Raw genomic sequence first — 26,859 nt, forward strand, 5'->3', positions numbered from 1 at the left:
TACTTCAAATAAACACCTAATATTCTGTTCACAGTGCATTGTGTGAGTACAAGAGAAAGTAAAATAAATGAGAACCAAATATTGAAAGAAAATGAGAGGAATGGTACAGTACTGTACCATTGTAATGTTAAAAATTGCTTACTCTTGGCTACATTGGCAATTGAATATTGAGGGCATATAAAGCTGACAACAGGAAAAACATTACATGATCTTGTATAATCAACTGTATTTACTGCTGATACATGTTCCCGAGAAATGTATTATACTATATATAAAAATTCTGTTGTTGACATTACAGAACTCTGTATAATCAGCAGCATGCATCAAAAGGCCTCTGATAGCCATATTAGTCTTATTTCCTATTAAGAATCAGACTAAATTACATTATGAGCACTTCCTAGAATAAGCTAACAAAATGCATTCTGTTAGAAGACATAATTTGAGTGCCAGAAAGTAATTTAATAGAAAAGTACTAATACTTTTGGTTTTAATCTCCTTTTATTCTCCTGTCTTCTGTACTGCAATACATTCACTATTATTGAGAAGCTTATTACACTAATTATTACATCTAATAGTTAACTCATTCTAATGATTACTACAGATGAATACCCCAAGATCAAAACCCCAAGATATAAATCTAGTTAGACCCAGATATCCGGGACTCCTAAATCAGAATATGTTAATTTGATTTTTATTTTACTTTAAAATATGGTATAAAAGTTGGACATTTTAATAAAGATGTATCTCCTGTAAAGTTTCTCCTTGGCAATTGCTTAAAGGAAGTCGATGTCATGTTGTGAAGATGAGCACATAACTGCTGCTGTAGTGAGCTTGTGGACAATTAATATCTTTCCTTCAAATTAAGTATCAGGAAATGATCTGAGAAAGCCCAAGTGGTTTTATGAATCCTTTGTAATCCATACAAATGGCATAATTTTATATCACATTTACAGGTATACACTGAGTTGCATGGCTCACAAGTTTACAGTACATTTCATGTCAGGACAGCATGCACTCCAAACAGTCCTGAACAGTATAATTCTGACCCCATTAACTGCACATCTAAAATGCATTTCATTTGGAAGCAAATCTTGCCCTTTTGATTTCTTTTAAAATTTTAATACTTTCATATGAATATACAAATGTCTGTAGATATTCTGAGATCATAATGTGCGTGGCATAGAAAGTAATTTGTTTTTATTGGAAACCACCTGGCTTTGAAGGACTACATCAAGTAAGATCTAAGCAGACATAGACAAATTCTAATGAGGGGCATTGATAAAGTATTAACGTCACACTAATCATGGCTATCTGCAGAGTTAGTGCTATTTTTTTCATTTTCTTTATTTTACATCTCAGTGCAGAGCAAATACTCAGTATTATTAACATGTAAAGACATCAGAATATCTTCTGTGCAGGTGTTTGTTTTGCATCAGCTGAAAAATATAGAACAGAGGCAATTAATGGTCTCCACACTCTGTGTGAGAAACAACAGGCTGATGATAAGAGAAAAGGACCTTTCATTATAAGTGGTGTTAAGTCTCAGTGTGTCACTTTTCCACTGATTCTTTAGATTCAGGCATTTCTAGAGTATTTCCAGGGCCTCTAGATCTATAGGGCTTTGATTTAACATGCCTGTAAATAACTAGAATCCAACTCTGCACATGTTGAGGTTAGAAGTCAAAATGAATTATTTTCTCACAAATTCTATTGTCATTGTTAGTCAGTAGATCTTTAGAATAAATGCAAATTATATTTAATGTCAATTTCCTCAGAAGACTGTATAGTAGCCCACAAGATGTTATGGTTTTCTGTGTTTATGTGCAAATGTGATGGTTGTGCTTCTTTCTGGTGTATGGAATCTGCTGTGACGCAGCAACGGTCCTCCCATCTGTTATGGATTGTGAGTTGTGCAATATTTTTGGCCTGTATTTCTTGAAGATGGTGGGAATGGATAAGGAATAATGGGATACATCGAAATTAGATTATATGCTGTTTCTGATTTATAAGCTTTTAATAGAGATGTATTGTAGAGGAAGGGTCTTACTTCGCAACATTTAAAAAACATCTCCTTACCTTTTGGCTGTGAAGTAGCTTACGTGTTGTATTTGAGGCCACCTATGTTGTTTTTTTAAAATGTCATCTGTATTTGCACTACATTCAAGGCACAGTACCAAGAAACAATTTCTTTCAAGATCTTCTACCAGTATGCAGCATATAAGTCTGTGACAAGTGATGTTACAGAAGATCGTATCACTTTTTAATTGCGTGCATTAGATCTTTCTGATTTCCCTAGATCCCTTCCATTGTTTGATTAATACTACTTGATTTCAAATAAGGTATGAGAAGGCATCATTTCAAGTGAATATGCTAAGGACAATGTAAGATTTTTTGCTACAGAGCTTTTATTAGAATAAATGTAACATTGCATTTTATCTTTATTTCCTTTTTTTGCCCAGCTTCTCTCTCTGCTCCCTCCTTCCCCATTGCCTCTCTCCCTCGCTTTTACCTCCTCCAGGTATAAGGCTTGACATAATGATCCAAATAACTACTGTATTCCTTCCAAACAGAGTGGCACATGTGCACTGTGTTTGAATAGAAACAAGCAGAATCAAAGGATAAAAAAATCCATTGTGGGTTGTTTTTTTTCTACTGTATTCTTAATACAATGTTAAACTGAAATCTGTGTTCCGATCTACTGCATCTGTTAAACATCCTTGCTTTGTTCTGGAGTAGACTGTACTTCAATATACAGCTTTTGTAAGGCTTTAGTATGCCAATATTTCATATGTCAAATGACTATGAAGAATCTACTTTCCTTCTTTTTGTTTGTGGCCAAGTTCTGAAAACACTTGTTTTGTTGCTTTGATGAATTATATTATCATATCCATATTGTCTTAATGGTTGTGTGTGTTGGATTTTTTTTCTTTTAAGGCTTTCTTCTGAATTTCAAGATGAGTGAAAGCATGGGCTATGTCTCATACTTCAAAGAATTATTTATGCATCTTGGGCATTGGCACATTTTGATCACATTTTATTTTGCTACAAAAATTGAATTCTGTTTTTCTTCCCAAACATTTCAGTACTCCAAATCTAAATGTAATTGATAGCATGGCTAAACTAGAAAAAGAGCATAGACTGGTAGTGGCTTTTGAATTAAAAAATTGGAATGGAGGAGATGGAAAACTGGGCTTAATCTGATACTTAAGTAATTTCAAAGGATTTTTTATGCCTTTTGAACAAGTTAACATTTTGCCTCTCTATAGAGGAAAAAAGCCCCACACCTGAGTCTGAAGTGTTGTTATCTAGATAATTTAGAATGGATATTGTCCTGCAAGTGATTCCTGTGAGGTGTACTCATTTACAATTTTAGAGATTTCCAGTTCCACTAATTGTCTCCATACTAACTTGAATGCTAATGTGAGATATGCATCCTGCTATTCAATCTTCTCAAGACAACAAATTTCTAGATGTATGTAAAAAAGTTCTTAAAGTGTCTGAGGAATGTTAATGTTGAAAAATAAGAGACCTACTGACTTAGTGAGCTCTGGGCATTAGGCAGTGTGTAAGTCCACAGATCTGATTTATATTTAAACACCCACTCATATATCTAGGGCTTTGGTCAATGAATGGTGTAGTTCAGTGGGTGTTTTGCATGTGGAAAAACTGATCTAAGAGTGTTTCCATCGTGCTGCAGCCCTTAACAGCTTGTTTTCCTCCTCTTTTCTCAGTTTACCATTTTCTTTGTAGAGCTGGTGAAGCTACTCAGTAAACTGGGTCACTGGAACCAACTGCATTAAAGATTTGAGGATGTATGTTTTTGAAGAACTCAGTTTCTCCAGTCATGCAGTTTACATCTCAGCTCCCCAAAGACTTTGAACCCAGGGAATATAGCAATGAGCAACTAGGAGATGAGCCAAATGTGATGCAGGGTTGTGGCAAACAGAAAATGCCTTTGTTTCAGAGTGGTCAGTGGTCAGTGAAGAGTGGATCACTCTGACACCTCTAAGTGGGATGTCAGAGGTGTATTGAACTAAACCTCCAGGACAGAGCAGCCAGGAGGCAGAACTGAAAGTTCCCCTCCAAAGTACTGTTGTTAAAGCTCTGGGACAGGGTTCAAACAAGGAGAAATAGCTGAAACTGCAGGCGACTTGCATGTATGCACAGTGCTGTACTAGATGGGCATGTTACATCAAACTGCGTGTTGCTTATGCTCTGCATGGGCCCATGTAACATGCCTAATTGGGACATTCTTGATAGTAGAGCTAACTCTGAGAAAAAAACCTGATTCACACGCTTTTATTTTTCAGTTCTTCTCTTACCTCAATTTGGCTCTTGGATAAAGTCCCTCAAGTTCTTCTACATGGATGTGGGAACATTCTTGCAGCGTTGTCGGGGGGGCTGGCTATGAAGCTGTGATTTTAGTGTGCTGTCTTAAATCACAAAAACTGTTTCACATCTCTGAGTTTTGCCTCCACTTTTCCTCTTTATACATATTTTATAATATAGAGTATGAAATTTTTGCACCCATAACAGGACATTGAGCTCAGTTGGATCTTTGCTGACCTTCATTATGGATATTCTTATATCCTAATAGGTACATATATATATACACATATATACACACACATACATAAAGATATAAAGAAGCACACTAATTCGCTAATTTCTGGGTATAAGGGGGTACAGCTTTCTTTCCATCAACAGAGAATTTTCCTGTTAGGGTCATTGATCACAGTGTAATGAGAGATTTTAAAGTCTGAATCTGCCATGGCCCATCTGTGGAAAATCGTTTGACCTCTCTATAAACTAAACTTAGTGGTTTATTTAATACTGACAGTATGATTAATAATTATTAATATTTGGAGAAGGAATTTAATGTATGTTTATATTTCATGGTGTTGGATTGAAAACCTGTATATGAAAAAACATGTATGCAGACATGCGGCAGGTGCAGCTAGTAGTTAATGTGCTTAAAGTTGGATGCACAGATGGTAAAAAATTATTATTAAAGAAACACAGGGCTAATATTGATAGAGCATATGGTATATATCACTGTTGAACGTGGTAAGGAGATAAACTATCATGAATTCACTTCTGGCTTTGTATTCTTCAAGAATCTCTTGGTGAATACTGTAAATTCTATTAAAAGTGTTGACCTTTTATGTATGTAACCATAAATTTGAAGTGAGCATGTGTGTGCTGCATCGGCACCAGTGGAGCTGACAAAGGATTCCTTTAGTTAAAGCAGGCATATACTGAATTTTGAAATACCTTTTAAATACTTAAATTGTCAAGCAAATGTTTTGCAATGGAAGGGTTTTCAGTATATAATTCCCCAGTGTAGGTCAATTAAAGCTGTAACACTTTCCTAAATTTGAATCACTAGACCAAGTGTTTTTTCCTAGTTGTACATTTTCCCTCTGTGCATTTATTTCAAATGTTAATAAAGTTTTCATCTACAAAAGGCTTAGAATTGACAGAACAAAATTCTTTCTTTTTAAATGATGACAACTACTACTGTTTCTGTCTGCAGGTAGTGGAGGACATGCTAGAGGACGAGGAAGAAGAGGATGACAGAGATGACAAGGTAATTATCTTTCCTAGCACTTGGGTATCTGGGGATGTGAGAATTTAGACATGACACTGTTTTTACCGACAGTTTAAAAAGAAGTTGATGTGTTTTAGTCCAGAAAATTGGTGAGAGCTGTTTATCATCCTAATAATGCTATAGTGTGTTGAGGGAAAGGTTAGAGGTCTATAAAGCCTGCTCTTTTTCTTTTTCTTTTTTTTTTTTTTCTCTTTCTTTTTCTCTTCGTTCTTCTTTTTATTCTTCATCTTTTTCTTCTCCTCCTCCTTTCTTCTCTTTTTTCTTTCTTCTTCTTTTTCTTTCTCTTTCTTTCTTTTTCTTATTTTTGCTTTTTCCTCATTCTTTTCCTTTTTAATTTTTTTCTTATTTTGGTCCAGAGCTGGATCCAATATTTTTTTCCGCCAGGCACAAAAATATCTCAGCCTGTCTGGAACTTGATAGTTCTTGTAAAGATAACTGCAGCAACAACTGGTTTTGAAGGACAAAAATTCCTCCTGTCTTGAGTACTACAAATAGGGCTGCACTTCAGGGGGAAAACAGTGTGGAAATAGCAACTCTATACTGGTTAAGGATGGGATATTGACATCTAAATTTTTCAAAGAGTTGGCAGATAGAAGAATATCTTGAATGTTTTGCACTCCATATGACATTTTAATAATCACAATTCTCATGGACATCCATTTGATTTGAAGTTTGTATTGTGTTTCCCCTGAAAGCTGGGAAACCACAGCAGATCATTCACCTGTTTGAGTGGATGCAATTCAGTTTAGATGCTGCTAGGTAGGTTGAGGATTGCAACCACAGTAAATAGCCACTCATTTCTACACATTATTGAGCCAAGCCATGAGACTTCTTAGATTGGTTGTCCCCCAGAGAGAGGGAAAACACAGAGAAGATAAATCAGAATGACCTTGCACCACTGAAGCAATGGCTAGTACTGGCAGGATGGCTTTCTGGTGAGATGAGTGAAGAAATCTGAATTCTTGCTGGTATTTTCCTATCAGAAAGGTGATATTTGTGGAAGAAAATAAAAAGGAAAAAAAGAGATCGTTTTACAACAACTCTGTGTTAAAATTCAGATTATTTTGACCTTCATGGACGTTCTCCCACTTCTGTTGTAATAGAGCAAATTTTTTTTTCCTGAGAGGAAAAAAATAGTGCATCTTAATTTATGCTCTTGACCTTTTTTTCTGGCTGAAATGTACATTTATACACTGCTGTAAGGATTCATATGCTGGCAGCAGCATTTGAAATGCCATAAAATTCACTATGATTAGTTAATCCCCTCAATGATTATTTTTCTGTTAGCTAACACCTGAGATGTAGGAGATGATTTTAAAAAAGAGTATTTTCCTTGTTCTTTTGCCAGGTCAAACATTTTACAATTATTCTGAAATTCTTCTATACATCACCTAAATCATTAGCTACATAATTTCATAATACTGTACTAACAAAATCGTCTTTTACAAAACACGTATGTGATTTTTTTTGATGCTAAATGATATAAGCATCCATTTCTAGCAATAAAACATATGATTTATTGTAAAAGTCCATCATGTAGCTTTGGAGAGCTTGAATTTTATCTCAGTATGCTAGCTTTGAATCATCATTTGTTTTCTGATAAACACTGATTTACTATCTATTTTCTCCTGTTCTTTCTGCTTTAGTATTAGATCTGGTGCAAATATGTCATACCAGTATTGTGTATATTCCTGGATATTTTAACCACTGTGATTAGTTCACAAAGAATAGTACTTGACTGCTTGTAGTTTAAACCAGCCTGTGCAGTTATTGCTTAGTGGGTTTTGGAAATTGCTAAACAAACTCCTTTAAAGGAGAAGATGAGGGCAGAGGTCAGCTCCTCCCTCCCCCCAGTTCTCTGGTGATTCTCTGAGCAAACACCCCTAATTAGAAATATCACTCTAGGTTTCAATGTTGTGATCTAATATTCAGCTTTCTCAAACTGACACCAGAGTTCAAACATTTTTCTAGATCTAGTTACCAAGGTTGAATTGAAGTGAGTACTGACATTACAGTGCGCATTCAGTGAGCCCTTTTATTGAATATTTAAGAAGTGTTTTTCTATACAGAAGGTGTTCAGGTTGATTTTTGTAAATTCAAAGCTGTCTTCTTTATTGCAAATGTTTTGAGCTCTCAAGATTAAATATGCAGTTTGAATTGGAAAAAAAACCCTACACTTTTTAAAGCAAGCATGTATAGACTATTCTGTTTATTCAGTATGTTTGCAGTGGGCATTATTTTGCACTAGGTTAAATAATAAGTATATGGTTAGGACTAACTTGTTTGTTATTAGAAGCTAGTACACTATTTTTCCTTTCTGGTGCACTAGACATACTCTCTTAACTGCTGCTGTTCCTCTAACATCTTTTGTCTAAATGGAGGGGTGCAGGTTTGTGTTATTGTAGTTCATGTGTGTTTTCTCAAAGCTATGTGCAAAATTAACCTTTGTGAGAAAACAAATGCACATTTCGTAGCACCAGCTGGTACTGGGCTCTGGCTTTTATGATGTCTCATTTTTTCATGTGGTATAATAGAAAATGCAGGAAAATGGGTCTCCTTTATGCGAAGAAAGTTACAAGATTAATAAATGTGCCAAACCCTTACTTTCATTAAAACTGAAGCATATGTTGCAAATATGTAAAATATGCCTCAGCTGTTTGACCATGGCCAGTGTCTTTGCTCCCTTATTACCACAAGGAAGCTATTAGTCCTGTAACCTTTGCACTTAATGATCAACAGGGTATTACATGGCATGGAACTGGAGCACCTGTTTTCCATTTAGTAGAGGCTGCTTGCAGGCTTTACCTAAACTTATCCATATGTTTTCACTTATGAGATTGTTGGGCGATTATGAAAAGTGTCTTTCTTTAGGGCTGACTTGGATATCAGTGACTTGCTACATGACAACCTCAGTGCAGGCATGCACTGATGTAGGTTATGTGTCATGGAGGGACATTGTTCAACATCCCTACCTAAACTGCACGGTTACAGAAGTAGTACACTGACGAGGATGAATGCCAAAATACATGAAATTAGTTAATGTAATGAATTTTATTAATAATGGTGTGTAATACTGAGAGGAGTCCAAGAAGATAGATTTGCCCTTACATCTCATTCTGATGTTCTGGATTTTAGTAACTTTTTTCACCCTCTGCTGCAGTCAAGACAGGGCTGTTAATTTAAGGCCACAGGATGTGTTTTTTTGCTGGAGAATCTTAACTTTCATCTTCACTTGCAATATGAATAATAATTAAAAGAGCTGGTATGCTACTTGTATTGTTTAAAAAGTGGTGCTTAACAGTGGAACCCATTTTCCTCATTTTTCTTCATTGTCTTGTTATGTATTTAGGAATTGAAAAATACGTAGTTTGTTTGGCTCAGGCATTTGTCCTTCATTTAATACCAGTTTTTCCAAGAAACAGCACTGGATTATGCATTCCATGTGTTCTGTAATGTTTGCTAAACCTATGCCAACCACAGGTGTACAGTTTAATCTGATTTCTCTTTTTTTCTTTTGGCTCCTTTCCAAACACTGGCTTGTACAATATCTTAGCAAATAAGGGTCAGTTAAATTACATGAAGTCACATTACCAATAATCTATCAGAAGTATTTTTACACAGTTGTAATAATGTAGCAGTCAATGTGCATAATCTATATATCTAAGATTTGTCTGTGTGTCTAAGATTTAGCTTTTAAGAAGTTTACATATGTTCTTCACCTAGCTTTATTCTTTTAACAAGCTCCAGGTAAGATTTCAGATAATCTCAAAGATTTTCAGGTCAACATGTTGCTGGAAGTCCTCAGCACAGGGCCAGTGAGACCTGCTACCATTGCAGGCATAGAGGGAGGAAGACACACATTATGAACACTGTTTTATTTTAACGTTTGCTTTAACACAAACATTTTATTAAGAAAAAAAGATTCAAAACATTTGCCTATTTGGTTACTCTCTCTTTAGCCTTTCATTCTTAGAAAATTCTTTGCAGTTCTCAGTCAGTGGTATTGTACTTCAAGATAACTAGAAGCTTTTTAGGGAATTATAGTTGAGTCTTTAAAAAGCTTTAAAGCTTTAAAATATGTTTTAAAGCTTTTAATCATTGCTGCCAAGAAGGTACTAACTTTGTTCTCAAGCCAAGACACATTTGTAACTTGTCTCAGAAGCATGCCCTGCATTTGTACTGAGAGGAGATTGTGAGGAGGAGGAAAGATAGGTCCAATGTAGCCTACATTTTTATATTCTATAAAACAGTGATCAATTACAGTGGCAGTTATTTTCTATAAAATAAATGGTAAGGAAATGATACCAAGAGAGTGGGTGGAGTTAAAATTCCAGAATGAGTAAATCTCTTGGTCCACCTATAGCTTGATTCCACCATTAAATTCTACATGAACATAGCATCTAAATACTAACTGTAAATAAAAAACCAACAGCAGCTTCCAGTTAAAACTGTAGCTATGTATGAATCTGTTATCCTCTCAGAGATTAGCTTATAGAACAGTGTGTACTTAAAAAAAATCTCTTGGACAGGGCAATCCACAATACATGGCTGTAGAAGACATACTTCTAAGTGCAGTTTGGTTTCAGCTCACTTCAGTTATTCATGTAGAGATGCTAATAAGAGGTGTGTCATTTTTATAAAAATTGTACATAGTATACGGTTGATGGTGTAGACTACTTCAGTCTGCACTCTGGAAAGTCAGCTGGTTTTGATCATTGGATCAGCCCCAAGTAACAGCCATGAAGTTACCTTTGCCCGGATGTGCCTTGGATTGTGTGGAGCGTTTGCATAGCAACTTTCACCAAAAAGCAGTTTTCATCCCGCCCTGTATTGGGACATCATACTCTTCATCATTAACGTACACATCTTTGAAAACAGGTACTTGGAAAGCCTTCTGAGAGGTTTAGTTTTAATGAGATCAGGTTTCTTTGTCCTGGTGCAGTCTTGAAATACTATCAAAATCAGTGAAGTAAAGTAAGGCTATATGTGAGCAGAATCTGAGACTTATATCTGAAGTTCAGCATTTGAGGAGGACTCATGTTTGTGTGTGTGTGTATGTGTGTGTGATAGTCCCTGGGGGACCAGCGGTCTATATCTTGGTTTGAGACAATTTAAAGAATACTCTGAATGAGTCTTGTCATTTATAGGTTTAAGCAGTCCCTTTCCACCAATGAGGAATGAGTGGAAGTAGAGATAAGTGAAAATACAGAAGTTCACTAACAAGCGTAAGAGCAGGCAGGCAAAAAAAACCCCAGCAAAATTGCTATATCTCAAGACCAAGAGAGGTCCAAAAATTCTGAGGACAGCCCTCCTCTCCAAGGTGGTGCTTCGCAGTCGCGTGTGTGGTTCCAAGGACAAAGGGAAAGGAGGTGTCAGCTTTCCTCCTGCCCCTTCCCAGCTCTGCTCATCTCCCCGACGACGGCTGGAGCCCTGGCTGGTATTTTCTCTGGATCAAGGGGCTAGAACTCAGGGAGGGACTTCACCTTCCCTGCAGCAGGAGATGTGGGGACAGGGAGCTGGCCCAGGCTGTGGCGCCTCATGGTTTGCTGTCCTGGGCTGGGTAGCATTGGTACAATGCAGCGGGGGCTGCCCCACTTGGCAGCAGCAGGTGGAAATCGCCCCAAGGCAGCCTCACCGAGATAAGGAAGGAAAAAAAACCCAAAAAAACCCAAAACCCCAAAAAAACCCCACCACACACACCAAAAAGGGGAACAAAATCTCTGCCTAAGCAAAGAACAGACAAGCAAACAGCACTCGGAAAAAGGCCGGAAGGTGCCCGGGAGGGCAGGTTTTAAGAACGCCCCTTAAAGCATCCTCTGTATAACACAAGGTTCTCATTTCCAGGGTCTTAAAGATACAGGAGCAAGCTTTGGGCACAGAAAGATGTGAAATGTTATAACAGTATGGATTGCCCCAGGACAGTCTAACTTGTTGAATGAATTACACTTGCCCTTGTACATGGCGTTGTTCACCTGTGACCAATATAGTGTGGGTGATGTTCCTTTTGAAGCAATCCAAGTATAATTCAATAACTTATTAAATCAAATAAAGAATATGTCTAAATTATGTTAGCTATTTCAGAATGTTACATACTTTTCCCTCTACACTTAGTATTATTTCGTAATGTAACTAAGCAGATTTAAATACTTTGAGGCCAAGCAAAGGGCTGTTTTCACCTAGGCCCTCAATAAGTAGCTTTAGTGTGTAGTTAAAAAGATTTGTATGGTCTTCTCCATGACTTGGGAGAGAAATAATGAGTTTGAAAGGAAACAACCAAAGCCCTTTAGTGCTGGGTTTGCTTTGAAGCCTTCCTATGTGTTCAAGTTGGTTTATACCCTAGCGCTATGTGGTTTCAAAAGTGGCAAGAATGGACTATCACCATTCTTCATTCTCTAACAGAATTTCTTTGAAGTAGTTTCACACAGAATCATGAGATTTGAGTTCTGTTTGAACTCTGCCATGAACCACTTGCAACTCCAAGCAGGCCATGTAGTCACTGATTTGCCAGCCACCTGAATGTTTCTTCACGTTTATTCATAATACCATTTCTTTAACCTTCCAAAGAACAGCCCCAAACACCTTTGGAGTGATGCCTTTTGATAATTTTCTACAGCAAAGTGTAGAGCCCATAATACACAACAAATCTTCCTTCAAGTCCCACCGTAAGCAGAGAAAGTAATGTGTAAATGTGATGGGTTGACCGTGGCTGGATGCCAGGCACCCACCAAAGCTGTTCTATCACTCCCCTCTGCAGCTGGACAGGAGAGAGAAAATATAAAAAAAGGATACATGGCTTAAGATACGGACAGGGAGAGATCACTCACCAATTACCGTCAAAGGAAAAAGAGATTCAATTTGGGGATATTAATGTAATTTATTACTAACAAAATCAGAGCAGGATAATGAGAAGTACAATAAATCTTAAAACTACCTCCACTTCTGCTTCCTTCCCAAGCTCTACATCCTCTACTTTAACAGTGCAGGGACATGGAGAATGGGGGTTAGTCGCAGGTTGTTCTTACCACCGCTCTAAGGAAGGAGAGTCCTTGCCCTGCTCCAGCATGGGGTCCTTCCCACAGGAGACCATCCTCCACAAATTTATTTGGCCTGAGTCCATTCCATAGGCAGCAATTCTCCGCAAACTGCTGCAATATGGGTAACTCTTCTGCAGAGTACAGTCCTTCAGGCACAGGCTGCTGCAGCGTGGGTCCCCTGCAGGGTTAACAAGTCCTACCAGGAAGCCTTCTCCACCATGATCTCCTGTCTTCATGGGTCTGCAGGTCCCTGAAGGACCATGCTCCAGCACCGGTTTTCCACAGGGTCACAGCCTCCTCTCAGGCATCCACCCCCTCCAACCTGGGTCTCCTTCCCAGGCTGCAGGTGTGGCATCCCCATGGATCTCCATGGGATGCTAGGGCACAGCTGCTTCATCATGGTCGTCATCTAGGGCTACAGAGAATTCTCAGCTCTGGCCCCTGGAGCGCCTTTCCCCCCTACTTCTCCACTGACTTTGGTGTTTGGAGAGCTGTCCCTCTCACATACTTTTACTTCATTTCCTCCTGGTCACAGTAACATTTGTGCAATACCTTTTTTATTTCCTTCTTAAATATGCCTCTTCACAGAGGCATTACTGTCACTGCTGGTGGCCTCAGCCATTACCAGCAATGGGTTCATGCTGGCTGGCATCAGGTCTGCCAGACACAGAAGAAGCTTCCAGCAGCTTCTCGTAGAGAGCAGCTCTGTAGCCCACTCACTTCCAAGATCTGGCCATGCAAAAGCATGGAAGCACAACTTTGGCAAGCTTGTAGAGAAAAATGATGGTTGAGATATGCTAGCATGAGGTAAGTGTGGCATGGACCCAGTTCCCAGTGGAGCATGTAGTTGTTGCAGTGTATGTGAATAAGAATGAATGAGTGGCAGAGGTGATGCTGTGAGAGAAGAAGGTGCTCAGCAACATATCTGTGTGCAAAATGGATGCCGTATTGCAGTCTGGGTTTTCAACTGAGGTTTGATGCTGAGGCTCACACTACAACATGGCCAAAAATCTGCAGCTTAAGTTAGGTGTTTTTCTTTGGCTTCGTGGATAGGCTTCTGAGGAAAATTGCAATCTCAACTACAAAAATTTCCAGGACAGTTGATCGGCTTTGCTGTGCTTTATGGAGGAAAATACAGAAATATGGGAAAATAAACTGCAAGATTTTGCAAACAATATTCAAGATGCATTTTGTTTACAGTTTGAAACACCTGTGTGTCAGTGGAAAAATTTATATTGTTTACTTAATGTTGATGTGTGGATCAGTGATGAAGTTACAGGACAGATCATCTAGGCAAAAATAAAGTCCTGACAAAATGAAAAAAGCATCCATGCCCAAAGTACTTAAGAACAAAGCTCATCCTAGAGCAATGTTGTATGGAACTGAAAAACTGGTGTTGTGCAGCAACATCTAGGACACATCACACAGCGTGGTGTAGAGCAGAGTCTGCCTCTACTCAGGTGTAATCTGCTGGCAGATTAAGAGGCAAATTTAGCATAAAGCTTTTGGACAAATGGTGCATACAACTGCTTTGTTCTTTTTCTGTTTTGTTCTGTGACAGGAATTCTATGCATTTACTGATAACTACTAGAAAATTCCAAAGGTAAGAAGTGTGTCCAGGCTGCTCCTGCCTGGACTCATGAGAGGTCAAGCACTGGGACCAAGTGCCAATGAATGCAATGGTTTTTGTGTGGATTTACTGACTTTTCTGTTGAGCTGCCTGCAAGAGTACTGATGCCCATCCATGAACTCTATTGGAGCAGCTCTGAGCTGATGAGTCTGTAGGAGCTATAGCTGGAAAAGAGAGAAAGAGTAGCAGAAATAAAGTATAAAAATAAATGTAGACAACTTAAGGAGCATAAATGGCCAGTCCTTGAGAAGCCAAGGATGTGAGGATGCTGAGATCTGCTTGAGGAGAAGGCAAGGAGGCAGGAAGAGGCCACAAAGCCCCAGGTGCATGTATGCTGTGGTAACAGGTGTGGATTAAGGATCCAAGTAGGAATGTGCAGAGTTTACCTTAAATCTCCTATACATTAATTTCAGAGCAGTTGGCTTCACCATATCAGTAGTTCTTTGAATATAGTCTTCTGTGTACAATTTTGATAGACTTGAAAATTAGAATTTATGGAGTATGGAAAAGCAATAAATGGTTGTTTTAGCATTCTAACTTTGTATTAAATGTGACTTAAGGACCAGTGAGGTATCTGTGTTATCTGCATGATCAGCAAATGCATGTTTGACTGGTCCAGGAGCAGTTGAGGTGATATGGTAGGTTAATGTACAGCTGTAGCAGTCTGATAGTGCAGTGTTTTTATTGATTGTCTCAGTAAATGCACTGGGGTATTAAGTTTGCTTGTCACAGTGCTTAGTGCCTGGGGTAGTTGAGCAAGTTACTTTTCCACTGTGTTGACCCCCAAGTCCCAGAGTTCTTTCAATCAAACTCTTTAGATTTCATACACTGGCAATTCCTTTCCTTTTCTAATGGCCTGTATTAAAGAAAATGTGTCACCTTTTGCACCATGTAATATTAAATCAGATCAGAATTCATGCACAATTTTGTCAGTGGAAATATATTATTCCGGACCTGCTTATCTCAAGATAGCACATGGAAAAATAAACTGCCGCAGCTGACAGATTTACTTGATTCTGCAGATAAGTAATTTTAAGTAATTGAGCTGAGAAATGTATATGGATTATTTTAATATTAATATTTTAATATCAAAAAGCATATAAGAAAAATTACTAATAAATATTTAAGTATTGTTTTTTTCTTCTTTCTCTTTCTCCTATTTCCTTTCTCTTTTGTATGTTTTCTTGGCCTGCTCAGGTGCTAAGGTAACTAAGTGTAGGATGGGAAAAACAGATTTTATCATAGCAAACTGGTTTTGTTCTGAAGGCTAACAGCTTTAGAAAAACAAAATGTATACCATTCCTTTATGTGATGTCATAGATACTTTAATGCCAGAGCAACAGAGAGCTGTGAGAGAAATCTATTAAAAAAGTATTGCATTCAGTTAGTCTTTAGCAGAGTGAATAAGTCAGAACAGCATTGCTAATCTGAAGCTTTCTTTCAATCAGAAATAGTAATTTAGGATAAATTGCTAAGCAGCTGTGCTTTTTTAGTATTTTACACAAAAGAATGGTACAATTCCTCCTACCCTCAGCATATTACCCAGTGCCTTGCTATGCCTTTAATGCATGGTATTAGCTATAATTCTAAATTAACTATGGAAAAGCCATTTGTTGACCTTTATTTACTGTTTGATTAAAAACTTAAATACCACAGGAGAAGAGTAAATGGAAATTCTTCATAATGCCTTTTCCACTGCTAATTTGTAGATTTTTTAAAAATTTGTAGAGAATTTGGAATTTGTGCATATGTTCATGTACACCAAAGGGTCTTCTTTTGTATTTTCTGAAATTACAGGACTGCTTTCCTTTCCATTCTCAAGAACAAATGCTGCCTGAATATTTTAGATCAATACACAGCATATAGTGAAAATCAAGAAACAGTTTACTCAGTTATTTTTCTGAAGTATAATACACACCCCTGCATTTTGATAGAAGAATGGTTTGCATAGTAATAGTTGTGGGTTTTGTATAATTTTTGTATCATTTTTTATAAAATTTTTTGTAATTTTTTTTTAAATTTTCTGTTAAAAGTTAAGATTTTATAGTCTGTTCAGGGAATGCTTGAAGCTGCATTATCAGAAAGTACATTATATAACATTATAGACCAAGAGTCCATTTGTTTCAAGCAGTTCTTATGTTGTGTAATCCTTTTCACACATCTTCCTCAGGATTATTGATTCAGAAGAAAATGTATTTTAACATGGTGATGTTTTTGGAAAGAAAAACTTCATGCTGAATTTTGAAGTCTTAATACATAACTACAGAATGTCATTCCCTGAAAGTGCTAAAGATTTTTTTTCCCCCAGTGAAATGTTGTCCATTTATTGAACACTGGAGTTTCTCTGTTTTTGAGCCTTTGAAAGGAAACCCCAGCAGTTTGGTCTTAGCTGTATTTTCCTCTGATGTCAGTTAGACTTTTTGGAACTACCATAATGCCAACAAGGCCCAATCAAAAACTAGCAGATTGAAAAGCAGCACTTCATTCTGTTGAAACTCCCCAAAAGAATTTGGTGTGAAACACCTTAGTAACACAACTCTTTGACAAGGCATCTTTGATTATGGTCAAAGGATAGCACAAACCCTCGTTGGGAGCCTGCTGGGAGAGTAATATAGGGTATAGAAAATTTTGTAATTTGAAATAATGTTTTGATTAGGAACTAAGGTGTCACTGCAGATAAGTACTATCTATTGACTTTATAAAAATAACATTGGCTTTTAAAAACAGGTCAGCATTACAGTGCAAGCAAAAGTAGAAAAATATACAAGTAATGAATATACTATATACTTTGTACATTGTATATACAAAGTGTATTTAGTGTTTAGATTTTTTCCAAAAAAGGGTTTTTTTCTGGATTACCAAATCAGAGTAGTTAAAAAATGTAGAGAATAATTGTGTAAGGTTGGAGTAATTAATATTTCATATTCTGAACATGAAAAAATCTAGAAAAAAGTAGTATTGCCTTTTAAAAAGCACTAAAACGAAAGAATCTGCAGTCAGTGACATCCTACCCTATATTCTTATTTCAATGTTCTTTAACATTTTAAACAATGTAATTTGTGAGAATGATGTCTATAATGGCTTTCATGGAGTCAGGAAGAATATATCTCATCCAGAATGAAACTTTAGTTTCAGCAGAACACTGTTACAATAGTACTCTTTTAATACCCTGCTTTTCTTTTCCCATCATAGGTAGAGAGGGGTTAGTCAAGGACAGGGAGGACTCCAACACTGCAATACTACCTTGACCTGCTTGAAGTGTTGTTCTTTACCTTTGGAGATGTTGATAACACCTAGGTCACTGTACTTTTCTTCAGGTCACTATACTTTTCTTCTCAATATCACTGTTCAGAGTTATATCCCAAAAAAGCATGTAAGGACACAAGGCAAGAGCATAGCCAGAGTTCTAACACAAGATTATAAAGTATGATATGCTAGACATGTTACCTGTTCTTAGGACACTGAAAAATATTGGTCTTTAGGAAAGCTTTATTTTCTTCTGTTTCTGTCCTTTTTTCCACAAATAATTCATCCTCTAATGCTCTAGGAGGAAATTGAAACTCTGATTATATACACTAAATTATCTCCACCATAAATTATATATTCTTCGCAGCATTTATTTGTTTTATGGGTTGAGATGCTTATTTAAGCCTCTTCAGTGGTGGCTGAGGTTTTTAAAATGTTGGCTGAAAGTAGTAACTATAAAGAAAATTGAATGTGGTGTGGATAAAATTAAAACAAAGTTCTGCAAAAAATAAACCTTCTGCTTTGCTCCATAAGATTAGTCGTGGTGGGGAGGGGAAAGCTCGGTGCAACTTTGTCACTAGAATCAGCCGAGGGATTTATACAATGTAAATGGGATATTAGAAGAGTTGGAAACACATGGCCATGCAGAAGGGTGTAACAGTTAATAGCCTCTCGCCATTGAGCAGATCTCAACCCTTCTGAGGCTGGAGTCACCTTCTCTGGAGCAGATACTTGTTTTTCTGCCCCTTGTTTCAAGGTAGACTCATCCTCTGGGAATGATGGGACCCAGCAGAGGCTCCGCTTTGACAGGTGTCCCTCCCCTTCCTAGGGCAAACAACAAAAATGTCTTAATGATGGTATTTATGAATATTGATAATATTACATATAATGTCAGTAGAGCTACAATGAGGAGCTTTAGCCGTCTCTTTATGCTGAGGAGCAATCTCAAAGACAGCTCTGGAAGGGTGCCCAGTCAGGTTGTGCTATCTCCAGGAGTCACAGGGTTTGCCCTACATTTCCTTTGTATTATCATGACACAACAGGGGTGTCTTCCAAATACTGGAGGGAGATGCTTTGCATGTTAAACATATTGGTGCTCCCCTTGTTTTGAGTAAGGCTTTTTAGTGAATTCTATTGCTTTCTCTCCCTTGTAGCACTATATTAATATTTCCCACCACATTAGTATTTTCAGCTGCACGGGAATCAAGAGCATTAAAATGAAAACAAGGGTGGTGAGATTTTGGGGCCAAGGCAGTGCAGTAGGGTGCCCTGTGGGAGCTGTGTGCTCAGGAGTGCCAGCTTCTACAGTCTGAGTGAGGATGAAGCCTAATATCTCAGGGGGAGGAAAACATCACTGCACAGTACAGAGGTACTGACTGGTAGTTAGCTCATTTCTACTAAAAAGTAAGCAAGCCCAAACACCCTTGCACCCCCACCCCTGCCTTCCCCAGTGCTATTATACAGCTGTGTACTTAAAATTAATCTATTTCAAAGTGTGGACTGGCAGAGTTCACCAGAAAGAAACATAAAATAGATCTTATCAGGATTGGTACAAGTGATTAGTGTTGCAACCATGGGCATGCCAGCCATTTTCTTAGTCCTAGTTTTCATAACCAGAAAAAAAACCAAAAAAAACCCCTGCAATAAAATTACATATTTATTCACCTAGGATGGGAGTGGTTAGCCAAAAGTGTATTTTCAAGGTTTTTTCCTGCTAAAAGAAATCAGTGCTGTCACTGGAAAACACTTTTGTGACCCTGTTTGTTCAGAAAGTTCATAGGAAGTTTATTTTTACTATAAGATTGAGGTGTTTTCATATCTGTACAATCCTTTATCGAAAGTAGTGGATGCTACTTCTCAGTACAGTTTGTCTAGGCAAAAATGTCAGAAGTTCCATGAATCTGTCTACTGAATTCTTGTTCTCCTACTACTCCTCTGAAATGTTTTAACAAATATACGAGTGCCTCACATAGTAAATAGGAAAGGTTTCAGCTGCTAGAATCATGTAGAATAGTTTAGATTTGAAGGAACCTTTAAGATCATCCATGTGTATATTGTCTACACTTAATTTTCATAGTAAGTTTTGCTCTGTATTCTGATTCAAACTTGTGTTCAAGTTCCAAGCTGTATTTTTAAGGTGTCATATTTTTGCATGAAATGATGGATAGTTGTCCTGCCTACTAGGAAAATGATGGTATATGTATTTAATTCTGCTGTTCATTTTGTCAAGTTCTTCATATTAATGCTGCTTTGTCAGCAAGGTCCATTGGTGAGTTTTCCGTTAAATGGAAAAAAAGGACTTACTTTTATCAGCTTTATTTCTGCCTTTCAAGTTCTTGGAGCATTTCTCTCTACAATCTTATAAGAGTAATTAAGACTCTCAATTTACTTTCTCTAAACCATTCATTATTTTGAGTATCTTGATTATATTCATTCATCTTCTGTGTAAATTAAAATGTCCTAGTACTTTTTGTTGCTTGTCCTCTTAATTTTCCTCACATAGTTTCCATTATTTCAAATATCATGTCTGCTTTTTTGAATCTGCTTTTTTATTTTTTATTTTTATTTTTTAATTTGGATTCAGTACTTCAGCTGAAATGATTAGGCTTATGCAGTGGCACCAAGTAAACTACTAGTGTTAGTAATTGAATTAACTTCACTATATTCCTTACAAGTTTCACAACACATCTTTAAGTAATTCTGTCACCTCCAAATTGGGCATCTCTACCTTCCTTCTTTTTGATCTACATTTATAAATATGTTAAACAACATCTCAATTAATCTTTACAATTAATCTTCTGCTGTATATATGTAATATGCTCTTTTACTTCCTTCTCCTTGCATTGTAATTTTGATATCCTTTTTCTTTCAGCAACAGCCTAACATTTATTTTAAGCACAATATAAGTTATCATTTGCCTTCTCACTGTTGATTTGACTGCTTTAAAATTCTCAAAAGTTTCAAGAACTTTTTAATAACTAATTTTTAAATTTCAGTGTATTGTACTAGGGATTCAAAACAACCTAGCCACGGGCCTTGGATTTAAGAAGTAATTGTAATTTCTTGCATGTGTATTCATTATGGAAGACCTTGATGAAATTTCCATAGAGTTTGTCTGCTTCAAATCAAGTTTTGGTAAAAGAAATTGCAGGGAAAAAAAATCAACAAAATTAATAATAACAAATTATCAGGACTGGATGATGTTTGCCTAAAAACTCCAAAGGAACCTGGGGAGAAATAGTTGAAACACTAACAGTCTTGTATAGGTTCTTGAAGCTTATGTAGGTCCAAAATAAGTGGACAAATTCAGAGAAGGAAAACCATTGAGAGTAACTTGGAACAAGCAGCTGTGGAAACTCCTGCTGCACCATTCTCTAAATGCCTGAGAAATATTTGGAGAAGTTGGTATAACTGTTTGACTTTAAAGTGCTCGTTTCTCTTGACCATTCTGTTTCTGCACAAGCACCTGTCCACCCCCTGCTGTGTGTGAACTGTCCTTCCGTCTGTTTGACAGCCATGAACTGTGCTAAAATTGTAAGTGCTATTTTTAAGTATCACACAAAGCTGCTGCTTTTCAAAAAGCTTTTTTCATCCAGTGGAGTTGCTTATTACAGCCTCTCAGATAATTGTTGTTCCACAAAGTCTAAACACCTCAGGCATCTGTGTGTTTAATCCCAAACTGTCAAACTAGAGTAGCACAGCTTTCTAGAAGAATGGCACCGGCTCTCTTCCATGTTTTCTCTGGGACAAGCTTGAATATGGTATAACCTCCTAGCCAGTTGTTTCTGTGATAAAAATTACACATCACTTCTTTCTGTTTACTTAGTATTTCTGTGCCCCAGATATGACAAAGTGCAGATCTAGGAGAAATAATGAAATCTATAGAAAGCAGTCACAAAGGAGAAAAAAAAATGTTTTACATTGGCAGCTTTATTCCCTGCTGTTGTTGGACAGCAACTGGGTACTGAGTTTGCAACCAAGGCTGAAAAGCATTCTAACTTTATCTACTAGACAATAAATAATACAAAGACTACTGAAAGCTGAAGAACAGAGCTGTCATTGAATTCTTTGAGTTTGGCTGGTGATTGTTGCTTTTCTGAGTATCACAAAAACAAGCAATGAGCTTAAAATTTGGAATAAGCAAGCTTTTTTAAGTATGGAGGACTAATTTGTCCCCTCTGCTGAAAAGGCCTATGTGAATAAAACAGATATCCTAAACAGTCTGCACCTTGTTAGGGATGATGCGCTGTACAACACCTGCCATCAGAGCAGCAGTAGCGGAGCTGGAGGAGCAGGAGATGGCACAGTGCTTCTGCATCTGTGAACAGCTAGTGCCAGCAAACCTTTGAAGCTGATGCCACCCTACATGGATCCCTGGAAGTTGTGAAAATGATGCAAAAGGATCAGGAATTTAGGAAGGGAGAGAGGGTCTTCAGTTCTCTTTACAATTTCCTGTTTTCTCTGCTGAAAATAATTCTGTGTTCAAAAGCATCCCCTTTGAGGATCATCATGGGTTGAATGCCAGCTCTTTTGCAGCTTTTCAGGCTAAGTGCTGTTGGGTGCCCCTTTTTGTCTATTCTAGAGTCTGTCTCATTCATTTATTTGCTTAATGTCCAATATCCACTCTGAATTGTTAAACAGCACCGATTTGGTAGTTTGCTGTCAGCTGCAGGTTTCCCTGCCCTCCTCATCTGGCATTTGTATATCTGTTGATCTTGGTACTTTGAAGATTTTAAATAGGCACTATGCAAGTGAGGAGATGATGGAAAAAAGGGTAAATGGGGGAAATACACAATAAATGTCACATGGTGACTGTTTGAAGTGTTTTGGAAGTGTTTTGCTTATTTGTTTCTTCAGGAAAGAAAATAAATTCTGTTGAATGCTTATTTTTTGTCTTATATTAGGTATATCTCAGCTGGGTTTTTTTTTTCTTCTTTAGTTGTAAGACTTAGTATAAATAGTATCATCTGTGACCCAGTATGCTTCCTGTGTCATGAGTGCTTAGTGGCTGAGTTAGTCATTCCTGAAGAATGGCAAATGTTTGTATTTCCTGCCATTTATTTTTTCAGCTGTCATTCCAACATTGCAGTAATCATATGGATTTTGTATTTAATTTTAACAACATTTTGCTTTCCTTTTTCCTTCTAAAGCAGTTCCATTCATTATTAGTTCAAGTCAGCAAGTCTTACTATTGAATTCTAGGAGGAAATTCACTTTAAGTGACTGAAGACAAGCTAGCAACTTTTTCTACATCTTCTATTGTGAAGTAACAGATACATACATGCAGTGCCCAGCCAAAGCCTTTCCCTAAGCTCCAAATACTTGTTTTTCTGGGGAAAAAAGTAGACATTTTAGTGAATAAATGCTTTTGAGCTACTCTTTTTCCTTCTGATGTTGTAATCTGCAGTACATCACCAGAATGTGAGCACATCTCTCAGTTTTCAGTCAGTGTGATTTATTATGGTCCAACACAAATATGTGCATTTTTACTTCTGAGAAACTGGCATGCTGAAGTATATTTAAAATGAATGTAGAACACTACACCATTGTAGTGGGCAGACATTAAAATAACATTGTTATAAATTTCATTGTGATGTTTGCATTTTCACAATACTATCCTATCTTCACTACATGGCTCAGATTTAGGTCTTTTCCAAAATTACAGTAACTCTTAACAAATTAAAAGAGGTGGGATTTACTTGGTATTTTTATATCGTTTTATTTGTGTCTGTTTGGGATTTTTGGGAGGCTTTTTAGGGTTTTGGGGGCATTTTTTGTTGTGTGAGATTGGGTTGGGGGTTTAGGGGGGTTTTGTTGGTTTGGTTGGGGTTTTTTAATTTTGTTTGGCTTTGGGGTTTTTTTCTGGTTTCAGTGAAGTAAGCATAGATAGAAAATGGGCAGTGGAGCACTTTCAGATTGTTCCCAAGATTTTCTTAAAAGACACTAGAATTCTTGGTTTTCTCATCATTCCTTGCCCACTGTACCACCAGAATATTTGCAGGGTTATTTTCTAGATGCTGCTATTTTCTTTCATTTTATATTGCTTTGCCTCAAATGCCAAACTATTTTTCTACACTGTGTAACTTTCCAAAAGCAGAGTTTGAGCATTTATCCAGGGGAATTATGTAAAAAAGGAGTGGGTTTGAATGGCTTGTTTTCTTTCTTTCTTCAGTTTATCAATTTGATAGATTCCTTCGATAACTGTAACTGCTGTTTTGAAATGTGTATTTATATATCCACTGTCTTTAGAATATGATGTAATCCTTCCTGCTCTAGAGTTCATAGGATTTCTTCTGAGCTGAAGTAAGAGAGGCATTGATCATGAGCATGGAATCATTCTTTTTGATTTTGAAAATTCATGGTTATTTTGACTATCCTTTTTAATCCCAATGTGCTTCCAAGATGACTTTCTTTAAACATTTAACTCATACCAAGAATGCCAACCAGATCTCACTTACTGCTATTTTCATCTCCATTGCTATAGGTTCATGTTTAGAATTAAGTATTTCAGATAATCTACATTTGCTGGTTTAGCTGAGCTAAGGCCTAATGTTTTTCTTTTCCAGATCATATTCCTAATGATTGATCACTTGACAGCAATCAATTGTTTAAGATTCTAGGGTATGTTCTTCAAATGGTGTAGGCCATCTGGGCTCTGTTGACCTTAGGACATGGAATCAACATGCAGCCACTAAGAATTTTATCTCTCTGTGCTGTTGCTCTTTACAAATAGTGTCCCCAGGAAAATGATTTTATTTGTTTTTTCCCATAGCAATTTGCCATTGAGTTAAATCACTGAAATCTAAAAACGTTTGGATTAGTTATTCCAAAGGAGCGCTCTTTGGGCAGCAAATACCAACAGTAAAGACATTTCTGTAGTCCTCTGCTCAGCCGAGGCCCAGGCAATTTCATACCAAAGCTATCTGTGCTAGTTTGGATAAAGAAATTTCAGGGGAAGGAACCACTTATGATTTCTGTGAACCAAAAATATTAGCAGTCCAAGATGTGATCACCTAATTATGAAATACAAAATTACTTTTTTCTGTGTTTGATCTAAAGATGTTGTTAATAGTGGGGAGTCTGAGAGAGGAACAACAGAGCTGTGTGCTTAGGTGCATGACGTATTAAGAGTTGTAAAATCACAATATCTTGTCAACACGGGATTGGAAAACTTCCAGAGATAGTAAATCTAAATCTAAATTACAGTGTTTGATACAGAGTGTCCTAGCCCAGTGTGGAGGTAATCTTGCATAGTCAGTCTTGTCCTTTGTGCAAAAGCTCGTTTGATATTATAATATTTGCAAGTAGAAGATGAAAATTACATTCTATGTATACTGAAACATCAAATGAACTTTTACTTCTGCTACATCCAAGAAAATGTATTTTAGAACTGTAACTATAATTTTAGATTGCTAACTCCAGCAGTACTACTGCATATGTGTATAGGCACTTATTGAAAGATAAATTTTCAGACTAGTTTTAACTTTCAAGACAGATATTGTATTATTTTGGTGATTATTATTTTGATGATTATTATTGATAATGAGTGGACTGCAAAAATGTGTGCGTATGATTTAGATGAGCAACGATTATAGATTACCTCAACTATTCCATTGTTTTGCTAAGCTCAGTCTTTCAGGATTCTCTTTCTGGTTTGTTTGTCTGTTTCTTTCATCCCTACCCTCATGCGGAAATTTTACACTAGCTGGTATGTCTTGTTTTCAGTCTACCATTCTTCCAGGCTGTTGCAAGATTCTTCTTATTTAAAATAAATCTTTCCAATAAAAATAGCAGGCTTTCATTACATTTTGAGGACTATTAGACCCTTCAGTTTTAACTTTTGTGTCTATCATCCCTCACATTTGTATAACAGCACTTGAAGATCTGCATTAATGAGCACCTTATTAATTGCAGTTTTGCATTCAGTGTAGGATAAACACATTAGAACCACTGGAATTTACAAATTTAACTGTAAAATCATGGCCAGACTTTGTTCTTTAGTAGAATACCAGGACTGTATTCTGACTAAATTTACTATTGCAGACAGCTGATGCACAATATACCCAGATTTCTGTGTTAGCCTCTTTTAGATTACATGGAGGTGGCTGGGTACAAAAGGAGTATTTATGAGATCACTGTCAAGCTGATGTTCTGACTCAGGTAAAGTAAGATATTATCGCTTCCCTTCTTTAAGTGTAGTCAAAGGGGTGAGGAAAAAGACATTCGAAAGAAGAATTTCAAGTACATAAAACATTAATAACCTAAAGCACATTTGTTTTGTGTATTCTAAAAACTCCAGTGCTTAACCATACAGCCCCTTAGTTCTGTGAGTTTCCTTCCAAAATAAGGCCAAGAAAGGAAGAGCAAAATTTGGTATTGTTGACTTTTTGCTCCTGAATGTATCACCATAAGCAAATACGCTTTCACCTTTTTCAAGTAATATATTTGCTTACAGCATATATGAAATTAACACTGCCTAAAGGTTTAGCATTAGTCAAAAACATATCATGCAAGGAAGATGTAAGTTTTTGTTTTTCCTCTATAGATGGTCCTTTGGTGGAATGGATCCTTGCTGGGACCTTGCTGTATAAACTGGCTGTATTGCCTCCATGTTTCTGCCTTTTATCTGGAGTGCTGTGCTTGCAGTATTCAAATGTACTGTGAAGGAGAGATCGGGAAGGAAATTATTTTTTGAAAAGCACTGGGCAACACTGTGGAATGTGATAGAGAGAAAAAGAAAATAAAGAGCACTAGTTAAAAAAAAATCTCAATTTAAACATAATTTACATAATTGCCATTACAGTGTTATTTCTTTACTTTGGAAAGCTTGTAATATCTTCTTTTTCTTTAGAACTATTACTGTAGCTCTTGGCATTTTTCTCCCCAGATTTATATTCATCTTATAGCACTGCAGCTGTCCATGAGAAAATCTAATTCATTTTCATAGGTGATACTGCCAAAATGTAACAAAGGTTCAAAAATTTTTTTATCAATTCTCAGTGTAATGTTTGATAAAGAACAGATTGTTGTAATAGTCACACAGGATCACAGAATTCTTAGGGTGGGAAGGGACCTCTGGAGATATCTAGTCCGACCCCACTGTGAGAATTGTTCATTCTCACAGATGTGGTGTCTTCATAAACAGTGAGTCTGTCCCAATCTGGAAATGTGTCCTAAGATGTGAACACAGGGATGGGCAGGATTCCAATATATCCAGAGTGAGATTAAGGCACAAAGGAGGTCAAATGTTGATAACTAAAATGATAATATACATTTATTCACATTATCAAAGAAAGAGCAAGAAAGAAAACAGAAAAGTAGGAAAAAGCAAAGAATTA

General features: G+C 36.9%; 1 protein-coding gene across 1 annotated transcript in view; it reads left to right on the forward strand.

Annotated features, from left to right (window-relative positions):
* Positions 1 to 26,859, forward strand: part of MCTP1 (multiple C2 and transmembrane domain containing 1) — a 214,440-nt gene that overhangs the window by 173,599 nt on the left and 13,982 nt on the right. The window contains 1 exon segment of the mRNA XM_066339938.1: positions 5,537 to 5,590. Coding sequence (XP_066196035.1) covers positions 5,537 to 5,590 — 54 coding nt within the window.

The sequence above is a fragment of the Sylvia atricapilla genome, chromosome Z (genome assembly GCF_009819655.1).
Source record: "Sylvia atricapilla isolate bSylAtr1 chromosome Z, bSylAtr1.pri, whole genome shotgun sequence".
Taxonomy (NCBI): domain Eukaryota; kingdom Metazoa; phylum Chordata; class Aves; order Passeriformes; family Sylviidae; genus Sylvia; species Sylvia atricapilla.